General features: G+C 41.3%; 4 protein-coding genes across 4 annotated transcripts; 2 read left to right on the forward strand and 2 right to left on the reverse strand.

Annotated features, from left to right (window-relative positions):
- The first annotated feature begins 1,063 nt into the window (after window positions 1-1,063).
- On the forward strand, window positions 1,064-1,321 carry LOC122646884. The gene has a single exon (XM_043840517.1). The coding sequence runs from the start codon at window positions 1,087-1,089 to the stop codon at window positions 1,309-1,311; it is 225 nt and encodes a 74-aa protein (XP_043696452.1). The 5' UTR covers window positions 1,064-1,086; the 3' UTR covers window positions 1,312-1,321.
- Window positions 1,322-10,127: 8,806 nt separating this feature from the next.
- LOC122644580 lies at window positions 10,128-11,251 on the reverse strand. The gene has a single exon (XM_043837957.1). The coding sequence runs from the start codon at window positions 11,242-11,244 to the stop codon at window positions 10,159-10,161; it is 1,086 nt and encodes a 361-aa protein (XP_043693892.1). The 5' UTR covers window positions 11,245-11,251; the 3' UTR covers window positions 10,128-10,158.
- A 1,591-nt stretch (window positions 11,252-12,842) lies between these two features.
- On the forward strand, window positions 12,843-13,095 carry LOC122646906. The gene has a single exon (XM_043840541.1). The coding sequence runs from the start codon at window positions 12,843-12,845 to the stop codon at window positions 13,074-13,076; it is 234 nt and encodes a 77-aa protein (XP_043696476.1). The 3' UTR covers window positions 13,077-13,095.
- A 2,856-nt stretch (window positions 13,096-15,951) lies between these two features.
- LOC122645343 (leucine-rich repeat extensin-like protein 2) lies at window positions 15,952-16,338 on the reverse strand. The gene has a single exon (XM_043838656.1). The coding sequence runs from the start codon at window positions 16,336-16,338 to the stop codon at window positions 15,952-15,954; it is 387 nt and encodes a 128-aa protein (XP_043694591.1).
- Window positions 16,339-20,571: the final 4,233 nt, after the last annotated feature.

The following is a 20,571-nucleotide window of genomic DNA, read 5'->3' on the forward strand; positions in this document are numbered from 1 at the left end:
GGACAATTTAAAGTAAAGGGAGAAAGAATGCTAACGGGTCGAGTGTGGCATATGAATCCTGCGTTTAGACATTGGGCTACGTAAAATGATTTCTATATCCCGTAAAAAGGTGGAAACCCCTGACGGTGTGACGGTTATTTTGTGCGAACTTGTGTCTAGGCATAGGGGTTGCATGTTGCATACAACTAGGTAGAGTTCTCTTTCCCTCAAGGTATCATCTTTGATTTTAATTCTTGGATCGAGTTTCCCTCTACCCATAGTGAATGGGATCTCATTCACTCTGAGATGGGAATGGGTATAAAGAGGGTATTTTGAAACATAACAAAACCTTAGAAAGGATTTGTGAATCCTAAGATGGTGGGTGAACCATCCTCTATGTGTGAAAGGCACACTTTGTCCCTATTTCTTTCTATGTCTTTCTTGATATCACAAGAGGGAACTAACAAGATGCCAGAAGGGAAGGATAGAAACTAAAGAGACACTGGGTCCACTATGGCCTTATCCAGAACTGAGCCCAGCCCGCTAGGGCGCCCGCCATTACTCATGCAGGCATGAGTGTCAACCGACGCTTGTGGACTCAGTGAGTCATCTCGTGGTGCAAAGAACACGTGTTAACAAAAGCACCCTACCACGTCTCCTTAAGTAAAGCAACACCCTAAACCTCGCAAGAGATAATAATAAATAATTCCCATATTAAAAACATAAAAAATGTTACCTGCTTAGTTACTCATTCAGCTTCTGACATGTGTAAACTATAGGTTGACATATCGACACGTGGCACTATGTCAAGCCTTAACTCTCACGTTTCCTTTTTATTTTATTTTATTTTATTTAACGATTAAAAGACAAGTCGGTTGGAAGAACCTATAAATCCAGTTCAGTTCTTACTTAGCTAACCAGACTTGCTGAAGAAGCTGTGCTCCTCCTCCTCCATTAATCTTTAATCTCAGATTTCTGTGTAGAAAAGGCAAAGCGAGAAGCGAAAAAAAGGAAGAAGGAATTTTGAGGTTCATAGATCTCAGGAAATTGAAGAGATTTGAGGATCGATATAATCTTTGGTGAAGAAATTGAAAGCTAGTTGTGAAGATGGGTAGATTTCCGGCTTGTGTTGAGTGTGGGACGTCGAGCAACCCTTGCCGGTGCAAGGTGGTTGGGCCGACGCTTGGTTTCGTGGCATTTTTGGTTGCAGCGGTTGTGGAATGGCCCGTCGGAGCGGTGGTTTATTGCTTCAAACACATGAAGGGACGCCGTATCATGGGTCATCCTGCAACTGTTGTGTATCCAAAGGTCTCCAATTGCATTCCTATTTGATGATCTTTCTCACTCTACTTGATACAATAATGTAATGATTGTGTTTTTTGTTTTCTTTCAGTTTTTTATCTTTTAAATTTTCCTTTTCTTGTACTGCTTCTGAAGCTTCTTTGCACCGTTATGATCAGTGATCTTCACAAAAATCATATTTCAGTACTCTTGAGAGTTAAAAAACATGTGATCATCCAGTATATTATCCACGAGTTCAGGTAAGTGCTCGTGCTTCGCAGCTAGAGAGCACTATATATACTATATAGTTGGTCACTGACGAACTCGGCTCCTGTCAATCCGGGCAACAGTACTGCAGCACTTGAGATGAGGTAGTGGGCATTTACCGCCTTACCTCTGTTCAAATGCCTTGCCCAAGCAAAGATAAGGCAGTCAATGCCCACCTTACTCCCCCACCTTACCCAGGTGCTGCACATGGCTGCACGCTACCCGGATTGACCGAATCTTTTTCGCTGATGACTCTGCGTTGATCTTAGAATCCGCATTTTATGTTTAGCTGGTACTAACCGAAGGTAAATCACTAACATTCTGGGCACATTATTCAGATAGAAATAGAGATCCAAAAGATCTCATGTCCATACCATATTTTCAAGGTCAACAAAGTCGGTAACCTTGCAAAGAGTTGGAGATAAAATTTTGGACACAAGTGCCATTATACCCATCGAAAAAGGTAACCATTCATCAAATCAAAACTTTATAAAATTCCCATTTCCCACAATCCATCCAAGACCCTCTGATAGAACTTCTTTCCCAACCATGATACTATACCATTCCCAGCTGGGGTCGTGATTAGGGGTGTAAATGAATAGTCAAAATTCATTTCCGTATCCATGTCTATATCTGTTTTGTATTATCCGAATCCGTCCGAAAGGTAAATGGATGCGGATATGGATACGGATACGGATAGATTATAATTATCCGAAAAGCTATATTTACATGTAAATGGATAAAATATCCGATCCGTATCCGTTTAGCATTATCCGAAAGCTAATCGGATGCGGATGCGGATATAGATATAGCACTATCCGAGCCAAATTCGATCCGTGTACATCCCTAATCGTGACCTGTAGAAGATCTTAAAAAATTGGATCTTGGATAATATATGGCCTTCATAAATCGAGATAACAAACAATCAGGATTAGACCAACGTCTCAAATACAATAAACACTACCAAAATTGAAATACAATGGACTTGTAAATCTCTCCCGTTGGGAGAGGAAAACAAAATATTCTTTTTGGGGAGAAAAAAGATTTCTAAGTAGTGGTTATTAAGGATGTAAACAGATCCGGACATTGGATATGGAAACGAATTTCGATTATTCATATACATCCCTAGTGCTCATGTCCTTTAGCAATTTTCTTATTCATGTCTTTAACAAGCCGACCCATTTGAAACCTCCAATAGGAGAAATAAGCAAAGCCCAGCCCAATCAAAACATATATCCAAATAGCCTCCTCTTTGTTATCCACAGCCGACACTAGTTCTTCTATACTAAACTTAGATATTTTTCTTCTTACCCCCAAAAAAGAAAAACTTAGATATTTTTACATTTCCATCCATACCCTTGTCCACCTGCCCATATACCACATAAGCCCTATTATTCTCTCTAATCCTAACAGAAGTAGAATCCTACCTATCGGCATCAAGGTCAGTTTTGTCATATACTCCTGCTACAAGGCTTGCAGCCAAGGAAATAGTATCCTAAGAGGGTATTTATGAACCCAAAGAGGAAGTGAATTATTCCATTTTCTTGGCTGCGAGCCTTGTAGCAGGAACATTACTTGTAGTAGCAAGATTTTTCCCTTACAAACCACAATTTGGATCCTCTACTGCTGAGCTGTCCAGCGGGATCGTGCTGCCCAGACACAGCGAGGCGCACAACGATGGCCTCACCCCTGTCCGAGCGCCTTGCTTGAGTGGGGGTAAGGTAGTTATTGCGCTCCTCATCTTGTCTGGGCAGCTCGGCAGTGGAGGATATGGACCCAGCTTTATGCTACGAATTTTACCAACACAAAAGCTTTATGCTGCGAAACGACCACCCGAACACCGTTAATTCCAAAGACGATCCCATTGGCCCCTTTCATGTCCTTCTGTAACAACACCAGTCGAGCCCTGCCGTCTTCGGTGTCGACTATGAACAATTTTTCGGTGATGTTCTGCACAACGAGAAGAAACCCTTCGCCGACGCAAGTAATTCCGTTAAGTCCGCAGAAATTGTAGGGTTCATTGCGATACATGTGTTGGGAAGTAAAGAGCTCCGATCTTGATAAGATGGACGGTTCCCAATCGACGCTAACTTTCCAGATGAAGTTGCCGGCGGAGTTGGTGACGTAAACGTTGCCGTTATAATAATCGACGAGGACGGCGGTAGCGATTTGACGGTCGAAGGAGGTTGGATCGGTGAGTGGGGCGAGGAAGAGACATTGGCGAGAACGGAGGTTGTATGCAGCGAGAGCGTTGAAGGGAAGGTGAGGATCGACGACATGGATAACGGCGAGGAGACAACCATTTCTGGAATCGACAGCGAGGCCGACGATGGCGATCTCGGGTGGAAGGTCGGTGTCGGAGATGAGAGTTTCTACGACGCCGGCGACGGAGACAGTTTTAATTGAACGATCATGAAGTATTGGAGACCATGCAAATCACATTTCTCACATGTGATAATACAGCTGCACAGACAGATTGATTGCCTCCTGATTTCATTCTTATATTATTTCATTCTTATATTCTTTCCTTATTCATTTTAATTTATATTCTTTCCTTGTATACACAATTGTTTTACCATTCTTTTCCTTGTATAAATACACCCTCATATCAATGAAATATTCAAGCTATTCTAACAATTTAATTACATTCTTAACATGGTATCAGCCTAAATTGATCCTACAAATCCATTATTTCCTCCATCTCCTTCTCCTTCTCCCAATCGTGATCATGGATCCCACTGAAGCTGGTGCCCAGGTTACCGCCCAACCTGCTGCTCAAGCTGTCTCCCCTTTGACAGTTTCCGATTTGGATGGGTCCTCCCCATTCTTCATTCACCACTCTGACAACCCCGGTGTTGTGCTGGTCACTCAGCTCCTCAAGGGTGATAATTACCCCACTTGGAGTCACTCCATGCGCATGGCTCTCGAAGCCAAGCATAAACTGGGTTTCATTGATGGCTCCATCCCTCAACCCGAGGCCACCTCTCCTAAGTTTCTCACATGGAAGCGTTGCAATAGTATGGTTCTTTCCTGGATCGCCAATTCTCTCGACACTGACATTTCCCATAGTGTGCTATATGCTTCCTCCGCTCATGAGGTTTGGGTTGATCTTCACGATCGTTTTTCCCAAAAGAATGCTCCGCGTATCTTTGAGATCCGTCGTGCGATTTCCAACCATCGCCAGGGCACGTCTTCTTTGGCCACTTACTACACCCTTCTCAAGGGTTTTTGGGACGAACTTGTGTCCTATGATTCCTACCCGACATGCACCTGCACCATTCTGAACTTCTTCAATGTGATCGTTTGCTTGAATTTTTGATGGGCCTTAACGACTCATACACTGCCATCCGCAGCCAGCTGCTATTGATGGACCCTTTGCCTTCCATCAATCGTGCCTATTCATTGCTTCTATAAGAAGAACGTCAGCGCTCCATCCTTACGGCACCAGAGCCCTCTCTCACCCAATCGGCCCTTGCTGCACATGGCCGCTCGAACTCCAAATCTGGATGCCCTAAACCACATTATCATTGTGATTTTTGTGGTCGATCTTGATGGTCACTCTGAATCCCGATGCTTCAAGAAAAACGGGTACCCTCCAAAGACCCCTTCCAAGGCTACTACTCCTGCTCCATCATCAACCCCAGTTCGGTCCCTGGCGGCCTCAGTGGTGGACGCCCTTGCTGTTCCTGCGCATACCTTCACCATCTAGCAATACAATCAGCTCATTTCTCTTCTTCAATCGGGTAATATGACTCCCTTGGCCAATGCCGCAGGTAACATACCAAATCCACTGTTTGGGTCATTAATTTTGGAGCCACCCATCATATGGCATCTGATTTTTCTCTTTTTCAGTCCCACACTCTTAAACCATATTCTTCTCCTATTATTTTACCTACTGGGCATCGTGCTTCAGTAACCCATATTGGGACTTGCGTCCCGGTCCCCACCTTGCCATTACACGATGTTTTTTTGGTTCCTTCTTTCAATTTTAATCTTATCTCTGTTAAACAACTTGTTCAATCACTTAATTGTTCCGCCCTATTTACTCCTACCCATTGTTTTTTTCAGGACCTACAAACGAAGGAGACGATTGGACTGGGTAAGGCTCATGGAGGTCTATACATATTAGATGACGCAAAATCCCCACCCTTTGCAGCTTTTACCACTTCCCCAACCCCAAGCCTCCGGCATTACCGCCTTGGGCACCCCTCCAATAAAATTGAACCTACTATTTCTATGTCCAATAAGCATCACGGTCCCATTTGCCCCTTAGCTAAACAAACTTGTTTATCTTTTTCATCTAGTGTGATCTCCACGACTCATTATTTTGACTTGATACATTGCGACATTTGGGGACCCTATTTTGTCCCCGCCCATTGTGGTGCACATTTTTTCCTCACTATTGTTGATGATTTCTCTAGGAACACTTGGATTTAGTTACTAAATCACAAGTCCGATGCTTGGCCCCAATTGCAGAATTTTTTTAACCATGATACAGACCCAATTTGGATGCCAAATTAAACAAATCCGTTCCGACAATGGTCGTGAATTTTTTAATAAGGCCTCCAAAGATTTTTTTACCACCCATGGAGTCATCCATCAACATAGTTGCGTTGACACCCCCCAACAAAATGGGGTTGTTGAAAGAAAACACCGCCATCTCCTAAATGTCGCTAGAGCCCTCTCCTTTCAAGCTCACCTCCCATCGGAATTTTGGGGTGAATGCATTCTTACGGCCACCCATCTCATTAACCGATTACCCACTAAGGTTTTGCACCACTGCTCACCCATTCAGGTTCTCACCAACAAAACCCCCCTTTACCATCACCTCCACACATTTGGTTGCCTTTATTATCGCCATAACCACAATTCCATCAAACATAAGTTTGATCCCCGTGCTTCTCCAGGCATTTTTGTTGGTTACCCCTATGCTCAGAAGGGCTACAAATCTATGACCTAGCCACCCATTAAATGTTTGTCAATCGTGAGGTCACATTTCATGAAACCATTTTCCCATTCCAAAATTTACCCTCCCCTTTTGACCATCGCAGCCTTCCTCTCCCTGTTATGGACTCCAACACTGATCACCCACCTCCCTCACCACCACCGACCCAGGCCATTCCTATTCCCCAACCTGACCCCAATGCACCCAATCCCCAAGGACCTGAACCACATGAGACCAGAACCCGCCCCTAATGCCACCATACCCAATCCAACCGATCCCCCCTACCCCCCATTGTTCCACTCAGACGTTCCCTACGAACCCCTCAACAGCCCTTGTGTCTCAAGGACTACCATTGTTCTGTCGCTACCCACCCTTCGTTTCCTTCCACTGCAGGTACTCTCTCTCTAAAAGACTCTCCTGTTTCTTATCATATGCTCTCACCATCTCATTTTCAGTTTATCAAGTGCCTCTCTACCATCAAGGAGCCCACTAGTTTTTCCAAGGCTTCCCTATCTCCAGATTGGAAGGAGGCTATGCAGGCTGAGATCTAGGCTCTTGAACTTAATAATACATGGACTCTAGCTCCTTTACCCTTCCTCGCCAAACCTATCAGTTGCAAATGGGTCTACAAAATCAGGAGAAAGGCTGACGATTCCATCGAGCGTTACAAAGCCTGCTTGGTCGCCAAAGGCTACACGTAAACTGAGGGCGTTGATTACCATGAAACTTTCGCCCCAATTACGAAATTAGTCACTGTTTGCACATTACTAGCTATTGTGGCTGTTCAACAATGGGCCCTCTCCCATCTCGATGTGCAGAACGCCTTTTTACATGGCGATTTTGACGAAGAGGTTTATATGCATCTTCCACCGGGTTACCAAGGACAGGGGAAGAATGTTTTTTGTCGCCTAAATCGCTCTTTATATGGCCTCAAGCAGTCTTCCCGCCAAGGGTTCACCAAGCTCTCCACAGCTCTTCTCCGTCTTGGCTTTACTCAATCCAAGGCTGATTATTCATTATTTTTCAAGGGTCATGACGCATCTGCTATTTATATTTTGGTGTATGTCGATGATATCCTTATCACAGGTTCGAACTCCAAAGCTATTGTTGCCCTAAAATTGTCCCTGCATCAGCAATTCCGTCTCAAGGATCTTGGCCCGGTTAAGTACTTTCTTGGTCTTGAAATGGTCCGGTCCCGTCACAGCATCTTCCTCAATTAGCGGCAATATACTTTGGACATCCTTTCGGACATGAATTTTTTGGGGGCACAAAATACAGCCTTTCCTATGGAACAACACCTTAAATTACCCCCCTCCGAGGGTAAGTTACTAGATGACGTTGGTCCCTATCGACGCCTGATTGGTAGGCTAATTTATCTCACCATTACTCGGCCTGACATTGTACATACTGTTACCCTACTCAGTCAATTCATGCACTAGCCACGATAGCCTCACATGGATGCAGCAATGCGCCTCCTCCGTTATTTACACAGCACCGCCGGGCAGGGCATCTTACTCTCATCTTCTAGCGCTCTCACCTTACGTGCTTATTGTGATTCAGACTGGACTAGTTGCCCTGGTACCAGGCGATCCACCAGTGGCTATTGCATTTTTCTTTGTTCCAGTCCGATCTCATGGAAATCCAAGAAACAACATACTGTATCCCGCTCCTCAGCCGAGGCCGAGTATCGTTCCATGGCTATCGCCACTTGCGAGATTATTTGGTTGACTACACTCCTCCAGGACTTGGGAATCACACAGACCCAACCCATTCCTCTATATTGTGATAACTAGGCCGCACTCCATATTGCAGCCAATCCTGTGTTTCATGAGCGAACCAAACACATTGAGATTGACTGCCACATTGTTCGTGACCACATCAACAACGGTCTTCTTCGTCCGACATATGTGACTAGTTCTAATCAAATTACAGATATATTCACTAAAGCTCTGGGTGCTACATTATTTACCACCTTGAAGGCCAAGTTGGGTGTTCTCAACATTCACAACCCAACTTGAGGGGGAGTATTGGAGACCATGCAAATCACATTTCTCACATGTGATAATACAGCTGCACAGACAAATTGATTACCTCCTGATTTCATTCTTATATTCTTTCCTTATTCATTTTATTTTATATTCTTTCCTTGTATGCACAATTGTTTTACCATTCTTTTCCTTGTATAAATACACCCTTATATCAATGAAATATTCAAGCTATTCTCACAATTTAATTGCATTCTTAACATGAAGGGACCCGGCCATGAAGTGGTAGTCTCTTGGATCCCAAGTTAACCCTTCTGGGAAGAGATTTGGTGATCGGCAATTGATTATGTGGTGATCAACAGATAAGAAGAGGAAGACGAAGAAGATCTTCAATGAACGGACGGGTACATGACTCTCTCTCTCTCTCTCTCTCTCTCCCCCTCTGAGTGACCTTCTTGTAAGCGTTCGTTACTATAGAACTTGTCCTATTGTAATATTGTTGGGAGGTAGATCAGAGGTCGTTGACTTTAAAAATCATGTTCCATGCTGATGTCAAGACTCTCAGGATCCACATCGAGCAGTTATATAGTTTTCTCGTTGAATCTTGGAGAGCTTGTGGGATTCTAAACTCGAATATAATGAGTGGATTATTTGACAAGAAATAGCTGGACCACTTGGATGTCCTGAGTCTCTACTCTCTAAGTAAGTGTCAATTTAAAACGGAGTAAAAATGCCTCTGTGAATGTCGGATCGAACTGCTGGGGGGGGGGGGTTGAATCAGTTCCCTTAATTTTTATATCTTCTGCAACCCTCACAATCACTTACAATCTCACCTCACACCACCAGAATGTGGTCAGGTAGGCTGTAAATCCATTCTACAAAACAAGGATTAGTCTCCAACAATAACAGTAGACACAGAGGCACGATATATGTGGTTCACCTCATAGTACGTCCACGAAACAATACTCCTCAGGGTTTCGTATATGCCCAATACTCAACTCCAATACAATTAGCCGCCCCTACAGCCAGGATACCCCTTACCCTGCTTCAATCTCTCACCTCAGGGAGGGCAAGGACCTCAATCCTCAATACAAAATGGCCTCAGCATTACAATTAATCAACTCAAATAACAGATCTCAATCACAAACCCAACCCATAACAGATTACACTCTAGATTCTACCCAATACATTTAAGAACAGAGAAATAAACCTAGAACTCAAGAGCAATGGTTTGTGAATACGTTTACTTTTTCAGAGGCAAACTCCCAACTTTAAAACGAATAAACTCCCAACTGCAAAACAAATGTTGTGAGATCTTCAATAGAACATATCAAGCACTCAAATCCATTGTCAACAATCAAACCGATGTTTTCTGTCGATTTCCTTCACGCATCTTCTCTCGAATCACGCCGGAATGATAGAAGACTACTTCTCCTTGATTTCCTTCTTCTCTAGGGCTCTAGAGATGCATTTTTTGATCCTTCCAGGAGAATATTTATATAATTTCAAGAGATACCCTTTGAACCAATAAGAAATAAGCAAAAAATGCAATATATGGTCTTTATAAATCGACATAACAAACAATCAGGATTAGACCATGAAATACAATAAACACTACCAAAATCTCTTCCGTTCATGGGAGAGGAAAACAAATACTCTTTTTTGGGAGAAAAAAAAATTTCTTAGCAGTGCTATTGTCCTTTAGGCAAGTTTCTTGTTCATGTCTTTAACAAGCCGACCCATTTGAAACCTCCAATAGGTGAAATAAGCTAAGCCCAGCCCAATCAAAACATATATCCAAATAGTCTCCTCTTTGTTATCCACAGCCGACACTATTTCTTCTATACTAAACTTAGATATCTCCACATTTCCATCCATACCCTTATCCACCTGCCCGTATACCACATAAGCCCTATTATTCTCTCTAATCGTAACAGAAGTAGGAAACCTATCGGCATCAAGGTCAGTTTCGTCATATACCACTGCTTCTCCCCAACCATCCCTGCTTCTGACAAACCAAGCTTTATGCAGCGAAACGACTACCAGAGTGCCGTCAAGTCTAACGGCAATCCCATCGGCCCCCTTTAATTCCTTCTCTAACAACACCAGCCGAGCTCTGCCGTCTTCGGTGTCGACTTTGAATAATTTTCCGGTGTTGCTCTGCACGACGAGAAGATACCCACCGTTGACGTAAGCAATTCCATTAAGTCCGCAGAAATTGTAGGGTTCATCGCGATACACGTGTTGGGAAGTAAAGAGATCCGATCTTGACAAGATGGACGGTTCTCCGTTGACGCTGACTTTCCAGATGAAGTTGCCGGCGGAATTGGTGACGTAAGCGTTGCCGTTGTAATCGACGGTGACGGCGTTAGCGAATTGACGGTCGGAGGAGATGGGATCGGTGAGAGGGGCGAGGAATAGACGTTGGCGAGAACGGAGGTCATAGGCGGCGAGAGCGTCGAAGGGAGGGTGAGGATCAACGGCGTGGATAACGGCAAGGAGACGGCGCTTTCCGGAATCGACAGCGACGCCGACGATGGCGACTTCGGGTGGAAGGTCGATGTCGGAGATGAGAGTTTCTACGACGCCGGCGTCGGAGACGGTTTTAATTGAACGATCATGAAGAGAACCAACCACGAAGTGCTGGTCTCTTGGATCCCAAGCTAACCCTTCTGGGAAAAGATTTGGTGATTGGAAATTGATTATGTGGCGACTTACGGCGACGGATAGATGAACAGATAAGAAGAGGAAGACGAAGAAGATCTTCAAGTGTGCAAACGACGACATCTCTCTCTTTCTCTGAGTGACCTTCTCGTAAGCGTTTGTGTGGCGTGGCCGTGGATGAGCAGACGAGCGATGGGAAGGGAAGGGAAGATGGGAGTATAGGACTGGGTGTTGATATAGTATAGAACCTGTCCTATTGTAATATTGTTGGGAGGCACATCAGATGTCGTTGACTTTAAAAATCATGTTCCATGCTGATGTGAAGACTCTCGGGAACCTCATCGAGCGGTTCTATAATTTTCTCGTTGAAGCTTGGAGAGCTTATGGATTATGGGATTATGAAACCTCAAATTTTTTTTTTTTTTGTAAGAGAAAACCTATTTATTGAAGCAAGACCAACACTTGAAGGGGAGGAGATAGGCCATGAAGTCCTACAAACTACGGACTTTGCTCTCCGGGCCAGGGAGTCAGCAGTGTTGTTAGTCTCCTTAGAAACATAATGGAAAGAACAGGCTACAACGCTAAGTGCTTTATAATATTAAGCACCTCAGCCTGGGGGAGGACTTGCTGAGATGTAGCCTAGTAGCTCCTTACAGTTTGACTCGACAATGAGATGATTCAAACAATCTGCAATCCCTTGAAGTAGACCCTCCCAAATTGCCAAAACTTCCCCTTGAATAGTTGATTTTGAAACTTCACTAGTAAACAATGAAGTTCGACTTGAAATGGATGGATTATTCGGCAAGAAATAGTTGACTCGGATGTTCCAAGTTTGACTTGAAATCAATGGATTATTTGACAAGAAATATAGCTAAACTACTTGGATGTTCCAAGTCTCATGTAGGTGACAATTTAGAACCGAAATAATAAAAAAAAAATGAATCAAAATGGAAATCGATCTTCGAAAAACAAATCGAATTGAAGGTTTTGGTTTTAAAAACCCAAATTTTATTTAGTTTAATTCGGTTTGGTTTTAGCCTAAGATCATCAAACCAAACCAAATCAATTGAAAAGTATCATCATATTTGGCAAAAGCCATATATATTTTTCATTTAAAAAGTCGCATCATTTTTAGCCTTTTAATTTTTATTGCCATTATACAATGCTGCGTTTGGTATGCATTCTTGGAATGCATTCTAAGATCATATAAATAGCTGTTTTTATCATCTCAAAATGCATTATCAATCTACAATGTGTTCCAAGAATGCATATCAAACACAGCTTAGTTTGCATTTGATATGCATTCTAATAAATTATACCAAATGCAGCCTTAGACTATTTAAGGTATATTTGTCATTTCATTTCTCAACGTCAATATTTTGTGGGTCTCGACATCTCACCTCTGAGCTGTTCAGATGGAATCCACCGTTTGGGACCCACATGGGGTGGATTCCATCTGAACGGGTCAGAGCTGTTCTCGTACGAACGATGATGTCTACTTCTCATACGGCTGACAAATGGCTTAGTTCCTCTCCTTCTCCGGCCAAGACATTTTGTTAGTTTTTAGAGGACACAATGCAATGAAATAACAAGAAGCTCTCCGTATTTATCGCCTTTCTTCTTATTTTTTTGAGAGTAGCAATTTTGCTTGTTAAATTATCTTCTAATTAACGTCTTATCCCTTAATATTCAGTTGAAGCAACTTAATAAATTAACTAACCATGCCGTTTGGTGTAGGAATTCCGATATGCATCCAATGTGGGACTAGGGGAAACCCTTGCCGGTGCAAGGTGGTGGGGCCGACGGTAGGATTCTTGGCATTCGTGGCAGCGGCGGTGGTGGAATGGCCGGTGGGAGCTGTGGTTTATTGCTTCAAGCACGCCAAGGGTCGCAAGATCATGGCTCATCCGGCAGACGTTGTCCTTCCTTCTGTTACCAATGCCATTCCCCTTTGAAATCCCAACCATTATTAGTAAGAAACTTCTTCTAATTAGTTTTTGCAATTGCAGGCTAGACCAAAAACAAAAAAAAAAAAAAATTTCCCCAGGTTTGTCACCCTTTTAAATTCCATTTGTAAATTGCAATTTTTTATATACTCAAAACTCATTTAGATTCGGTCATATCAACAGTAATGCATCGGAATCCATCAGAACTATTATATGGTGGATTATTCTCATATGGTCCTACTCATATGAGACCAGATTCTCTCCAATGATGTTTTTACCATCAAAGTCGATCTCACACCATCGATATCATTGGAGAGGAACTATTTTCCTACTCATATTAATATCAGCCCTGTTTTTTTGCCTCTACTTTGTTCGATTCTGTCTTAGGTCTTATATGGCTTCTTTGTCTAGGGCTTATCTAGATGATTCGTTTTTTCAATTGTAGGCCTTTTGTGGGTTTTGTAAGTTTTGTGGTGGTTAGTGTTGGCTGCAGACCTTTTCTCTCTTGGGGTTGTTCTTGAGATGCATAAGGCCTTATTCCTTGGTTGTATATATCTTTTCTTTTATTTTTTTTTGAATAAATTTGATATTACTTATAAAAAAGATTGTATATGCCATATCATGTATAGTTGTAATTTTCCTAAAATTTTATCATACAGCTCTATGAACTAATATGAAATAGAGAAAAAGAATTATGTCCGGGAGTGTGGCCTATGTCAGCACTCCCATGAGTGTATCTCTCTCTTCTCCATATGAAAAGATAACTCTGCCTCTTGTTTTAAGGAGAAGAGAGATAGACACATGGGAGTGCTAGCGTAGGCCGCACTCCAACACTCCCGAAAAGAAAACTGCTTCCCTAAGAAATATGTGGTTTTTCACCCTTTTAATTATAATTACTAGTTATCACATGAATTCGAAACATGGAATCTGAATCTAGATTGATCTCAACCGATTTGAATCAGAATTAGCTTGGAACCAATAATCTAATGCATAAAAGTATCGTCTTACAGCCTGATCTAATCAATTAATCCCTAATTTTGAAAGTTTTAATTAAGGTAGGTCAATTCCATAACTATTTAAACTCAAAAAAGTTTTAAAGAAAAAAGGAGCATGTATGAGAGCGTGGCCCTGCATTTGCACTCCAGCCAATGGGATAGCACGCGTAAACATCAACTAAATGAACACAATAGTCATTTTACACACCCCTATGTATCCGGACAAAAGGATCACCCTCCCCCACAAAGAACCATCACCCAAATCATAAATACACAGAAGTTAGTCGATTATCAGCCACTTTCTTAAATCTTTTTCGATAAAGAATATGACTCAGCCTTGTCCAATGAATAAAAATGCTAGCTACTTCACTTTAGTAGACACAGAAAAGAGTGTGATATCACACTTACACACCTGTCGAATCACTTTATTAATTGGATTAGATCACTATAGTATCAATAATGAGAATATGAGATCACCACTACATGATATCCCAAATCACAAAATAAACAAAAGATAAAAAGAAAGAGTATCGAGCGGTCAATAATGGTTGTGGTACGTTTGAGTGGAAGTGACCGGTGAGAGTGGAAGCTTAATTTGGTATTTTACATCAGAACACCATTCGTGTGTTCTCCTATTCTCTACGACTCTCTTCTAACTTTGGAAGATGATTGAGCCAGCTATGGTCATTGTACTATCTTAGTAGCCAGGCTGAGGAAGACCTCTTGGACGGTTTCCTAATTACCAACTCCATCATCATCATATCATATTCCAAAACAAAACATGACGATGGAGATTGTGGAGGGTAGTGGTTTGGACCCCACCATTTGATATGATGACCATGGCCGTTTGATCAGCATGAATTGCACTCATCTATAGCTTTGATGCTCAATATTGTATCCAACTATCTATGAGACCAAGAGATAAAGAGATATAGTCTCGCATAAGTTACTTTAGATCTTTGGTGTTTTCATATGTTTGAGGAACTCTTTCCACTTAATTTTTTAAGTCTAGATCATTTACTCACGGGGAGGGCCAATAAAATAGAATCTCATTCCATCTGAGTGATCAGATGGGTGGAGATTCCACTTCATTGGCCCTATCCATGTGGGCTGGCACCTCACTTGGGCAGACAATCCCGACTCTAATTCTTCTAAGGTTTCAAAAGTTCTTGGTTGGACCTTCCGAGATGGTATCAGAGCCCAAGTTTATTTGTTATCCTCTCTAATTAACTATATCGAAACTACACGTGAAGGGAACATTGAGATATGTTTCACATTTAAAATCATGGCATTAGCATTGGAAATCAAGGTTGGGTTACTCTGTTCAACAGAAATTTATCGTTTTATTTTATAATTTAGCCATCCTAGGCAGGAGGGTGGTGGCGGTGGCGGTGAATGCATTAGTGATAACATGTAAATTAAGCAAGGCACATAGTCTACCATTTTCATTTTTCAGTGGATTCATACGTTTGCATCTTCCCATCCAACTTTTTCTAATTTCTATAACCAAAAATAGATTAAAAACTAAAGTACTTACATTTTAAGCAATCGTTTTCAGATTTCCCAGCACCTAAAAAGCTTCATCAAAACAGAGGAGTCATCTATTAATCCATCAAAACCTCTTAACAAAAGGTTAGAGAGATTTGGAATTTGATTCTGAATTGTTATGCAATTCAAACAATTGAGATTAACCTTACAGGATTAGTCTCTCCCAAACAACAAATCAAAGAGAGAGAGAAAGAGAAAGAGAAAGAGAAACAGAGAACAATTAGGAGAAATTAAGATTAACTGGTTTAAATAATTGAGAAGAAGGGCCAAACTAACCTATGGATTAGTCTCTCCCAAACATTGAAATACTGGGTCTTTTAGAAAGTCAATATTAAAAGTCTTCAAAGAGCCGGCAACCCCAACAACAACCCATATCCAAAAAGAACGATCGGCAATCCCATGATTGAATTCCGGCTAGAACCAGAGTAATATGGATCAAACGGATACAAATTCCCCGGTGGACCAGTTATATAATATAAAGGCGCTGGTGGTGTTTGAACTGATGGTGGTGGAGGGCAGTTCTGCGTGGAAGGACTTGTCGGAGGAGGTGGCGGCGGGGGCGAAGGTGGAGGGTGTTGCTCACAAGGTGTGCACTTAATTCCGGTGTCCGGCGTCCCAGACAAGGCGTTTTCGTTCAGCTTCCTTGATGTAGAGCCATTGATTGGAGTCGTCCAGACAGCGACGATCACAAGAATCACCACTGCTATTCGACTTGTCAATTGCAACATGTTTGGGTTCTCTTGATAGAGAAAGAATTGAAGAAGAAGAAGAAGAAGAAGAAGAATAGAGATGGGAATTGAAAAAAAGAAGTGAGAGAGAGGTGGAATTAAGAGGTAGAAGTATTGAGTATGGAGCGTATTGGTTAATTACGTTAGGTGCATGGGCATTCTAAAAGGCCATTTGGTTAGGTCATTTGGTTTTGTAAGGGCAGAGCTCTCATCTCTCTCTCTCCCCCTCTCTCTATACAAATGGAATTCTAAGTCTGATAGCGAATAGCATGTGGGTGTCCTAAAATTTTGGTCCCACCATGTACCTCCATACCTCATATATATTTCTTTTTAATTTACAGTCAATTTTCCATGTGTGATCATATCTCTTGATTTCCTTCAATTATTGAGCCTCATTTATATATTTTTAATGTAACGTATTTTGTATTAAGGTGGTTGGAACCCACCGTCCCGATCTAGTGTAGGTCATTCACAACTCACCATAACTTTCTAATCAATCCCAACCATTGAGAGTTTAGACAAGTCAACAATCAGAATCATGCACAGATTTGTTTTCCTTTGTTGTGAGAAGCATTATAATAAAATGGTTAAAGCAACACATAAGGAATCATATGCTTTACAAAGGTGATGAGCTAGTAGAGATTCTTTTCTTTGCAAAAGGGAACTTTGTACAGTTCATCTCCATTCCATGGACATGGAAGGGAGAACTGAGATAGAGAAAGCCAACCAGTTGTACCTTAAGGGCTTTATTCCTTACATATCCTTCACTACTTTCATAATTGTGATGACTACATAAAGATTGTCCACACAACCAGTGTGCATGCTATCATACAATACCTACTATCTTTGAATCTGATTTCATACAATGTATGACCAATGAAGTCAAAGCTAGAGTCTAATAGAAATAAGGGTATATAAATAAATATACTATTTGAATGGTCGGGATCAAGCCCTCCATGTCATTTTGGGACCCAATAAGTATTTGTGCAATACAAATAAAGAAACTCAAGAGAACCTCAGGACAACCCAATTCCACATGAATACATGCTACTATGCTAGTTGTGAGTGGCCTAGAAGAGTGGTAGAAATTTTATATATAAGAAAATTATCAATAAATCAGGTTGACTTGTCAACTGTCTAGCCAGCCAACTAGCCTAAGATAATTGTGATTTTTATATACAGCTCAAACACCATCACCCATCTGATCCTAGAGACAAAATGGTCTTTAATTAGTAATAAAATTTTGTTTAATTCTGTTGCTCTGTATTAATAATCAAATTAAAAATGAATTTTCTTATGTAACCCAAAAAAAAAAAAAATGGTGCTAAAAAAGGCAAGACCAGTTAAAGAAGTAAGGGGTGTTTTGATGGAAATAATTGAAAGGTGGGTAGGGGTCATAAGGAAGATTAAGATTACTATAGAGTTGGGTATTTGTCATTTACTCATATATGTGGGGACAGAGAGAGAACAAAGAGCAGAAAGACGAGAGGAATTAACTGGGGAAGGAAAAGAGGGGTTGGCTGGCTCTTATGTCTCTACAAGTCTCATAAAAACTTAGACTTGAAGAATAGGCAAAAGGAACAAAAAAGGTTAGGAATAGGGAATCCCCACATTTATTGATGTTTGATTGAAAATTGAAAAGAAAGGAAGGGTTGAGAATAGTATAAAAGCCCACCGCCCCACCTAATTGCCACCTTAGAAGCATCTTTTTTAAATTCTTTTAAAAAATCTTCATTAGCCTTCTTCCTGGACAATTCCTTATAATGGGGATATATGGGGGTCCAGTGTTTCAATTCAAGTGAAGAATACTTACTTACTCCTCTTTCTTACAAGAAGAAAAAAAGAGTTGTGTATTCATTCCCTCTTTATAGATGTTATCAGGTTAAAGTATACACAAAAGCAAGTAGATTAATATCTCTATTCAATGATTGATATCAAATTCATATTAGTTTACTTGAAATCCTTCATCAATTCTGCAATTCTTAAACAAAAGATAACATTGCTTCCTAAAGACGGACTAGCTAGCCTGGCTTAGGTTCAGTTTATATATAACACATATTCCAAAATTCTAATTTTAACTCGGATGGGAAAGCATAAAAATATAGAATTTGAAAAAGAGACAGAGAGCTAGGGTGGCCCACTTTATGGTCCAGTCAGCCAGGCCAACTTAGGCCAAAAGATTTTCTAGCTAACCTGGCCCACATCTCACTGATCCCAGTTGGATTTTAATCCTCTCAAATTTCTTAAGCTGGGCAGTGCCGGCAATTCGGGGTGGAGATTTCGACATGTGGCAGCTTGGACATCCAATGGTCCAAACTCATAATTGACTTCCATTTTTTTTGTTGAACTCCGCACCGTTGGATGTCCGAACTGCCACATGTCAACATCTCCACCCTGAACTAGCACACTGCACAGTTTTAGGGAATTGGAGAACTTCATGGATGTCAGCCAAACGTTGATCTTGAATCCATGGATCAAAAATGGGCTAGATTGTCGTCCTGCTTGTCAGAGATAGTGCCCTCCTTGCCAAGGAATCAACTAAATTGTTAAACTCTCTTGGAACAAAAGAGAACATACATGACTCAAAATAGGAAAATAATCCAGCAATATGATGGGATAGAGTCCTCCATGAGCAGCAAATATATCAAAGATCCAGATGCCACATTTTTTTTGTGTGTGTATGTTGGGGAGGGGGGAGGGGGGAGGGGGGAGGGGAATAAATAACACCTGAATTTAAATGGAAGTTATTTTCTAACATCTTTTATTGCGTTCTAGTAATACACTTTTGCCTTATCTCAAATTCTTAACCGAGTGTAATTATATTAAGGGCAAGAGATCTCTATTTGGTCGCATGGTCTCTACACAAGCGTTTGAGCCAATGGGTGAGCATACCTGGGTATCTACCAGGGGTAAAAGCGTCATCTCATGGTGCCCTGTGAAAGGGCGAAGGAAATGCCACCAAGTAGAGAAATGATATATAGTGTAAATTAATAACTCATTTGCAGCCCAGTCTTGGGAGTCATTCCAAAATACTATGAATGAATAGCAAAATTAATGGGCGGAGTTTACTTCTTTGTGCTGTAGGCGCAGAATCACAAAAGAGATAATCATGGTAATACATGCGCTCTAGTTAGGCTTGTGGAATTTGGAAACAGAGGAGTGATAATATGGTGTTAAGGCATAATTAATGGCATCTAAGAAGGTGGATTTCAGAAACACAAAAAGGATTGGAAGAGACCATAAAAAGATTTTCTTCCCATCAGATCTAGAATCACATTCTGACCACATGAAGAGGCAGAATTAGCTTTTCCCTGATCAGAGAGTGGAAACCCAATGGAATATGAAGAGATTAGACTGATAAGTCGGCCTCTTCTTTCCCGAAGGCTATAGGTGTGGAGTGTTTAGTTACCTCTTCATCAAACTTATACTTCCTCTTCTGTAGCTGATGAAGGCATCAGAATCATGTTCTGTCTTTCCATTATTGCTCAAGCATGAATAGTATGGAAGCTGCTTCTCTCTCTCTCTCTCTCTCTCTCTCTCACTCTCCTGAAACACTTGGGAAGGGATGAAGAACCCTAGTCTAATCTTCTTAACCCATTCACCAACTATATGCAAGTATCATGACGGAATTTTACTGTTACCTGGGTTCGCAGCCAAAGAAATAGAATCTTGAAAGGTATTTTAGAAAATACATAACCCTAAGAGGGTATCTGTGAATTCAAAAGAGAAGTACAGAATTATTCTATTTCTTTGGCTGTAAACAAATTTTTTTTTTCAAGATTGATGGTCCGTCAAATCAAAGCATCCTTTGTTCATACTCTCTTCTCCTGTCCGTTCGCACCACAAGTGGTTAATTAGTGTCTCTTCTCCGTTTTAATACATCAGAATTTCATGGAGAGAGAGTTTCAAGGATTGGCTTAACTTTTTGTTTACAAAGTATAAAAATGTTCCAAATTTGTCAGATTTTAATATCATTTGGTCTTCATGTTTATGGCAAATTTGGAAAACCCATAATAGAGCTGTGTTTGATTATGTGGTACCGGACCATCTTAGCACCTTTTCAATTGTTAATTTCTCTTATCATGGAAGGGCACCTTTGTGTTTCCACCCCTTGCCCAGGTATTGCTACGGACTCAGTTGAACCCTCCTCCGGATGGAGCTTGGAAAGCTAGTTCTTCCAAATGTGGTAGGGGTGTTGTATTTTGCACAAAGTCAGGCTCTTTTGTGGCTGCT

The sequence above is a fragment of the Telopea speciosissima genome, chromosome 11 (assembly GCF_018873765.1).
Source record: "Telopea speciosissima isolate NSW1024214 ecotype Mountain lineage chromosome 11, Tspe_v1, whole genome shotgun sequence".
NCBI lineage: Eukaryota > Viridiplantae > Streptophyta > Magnoliopsida > Proteales > Proteaceae > Telopea > Telopea speciosissima.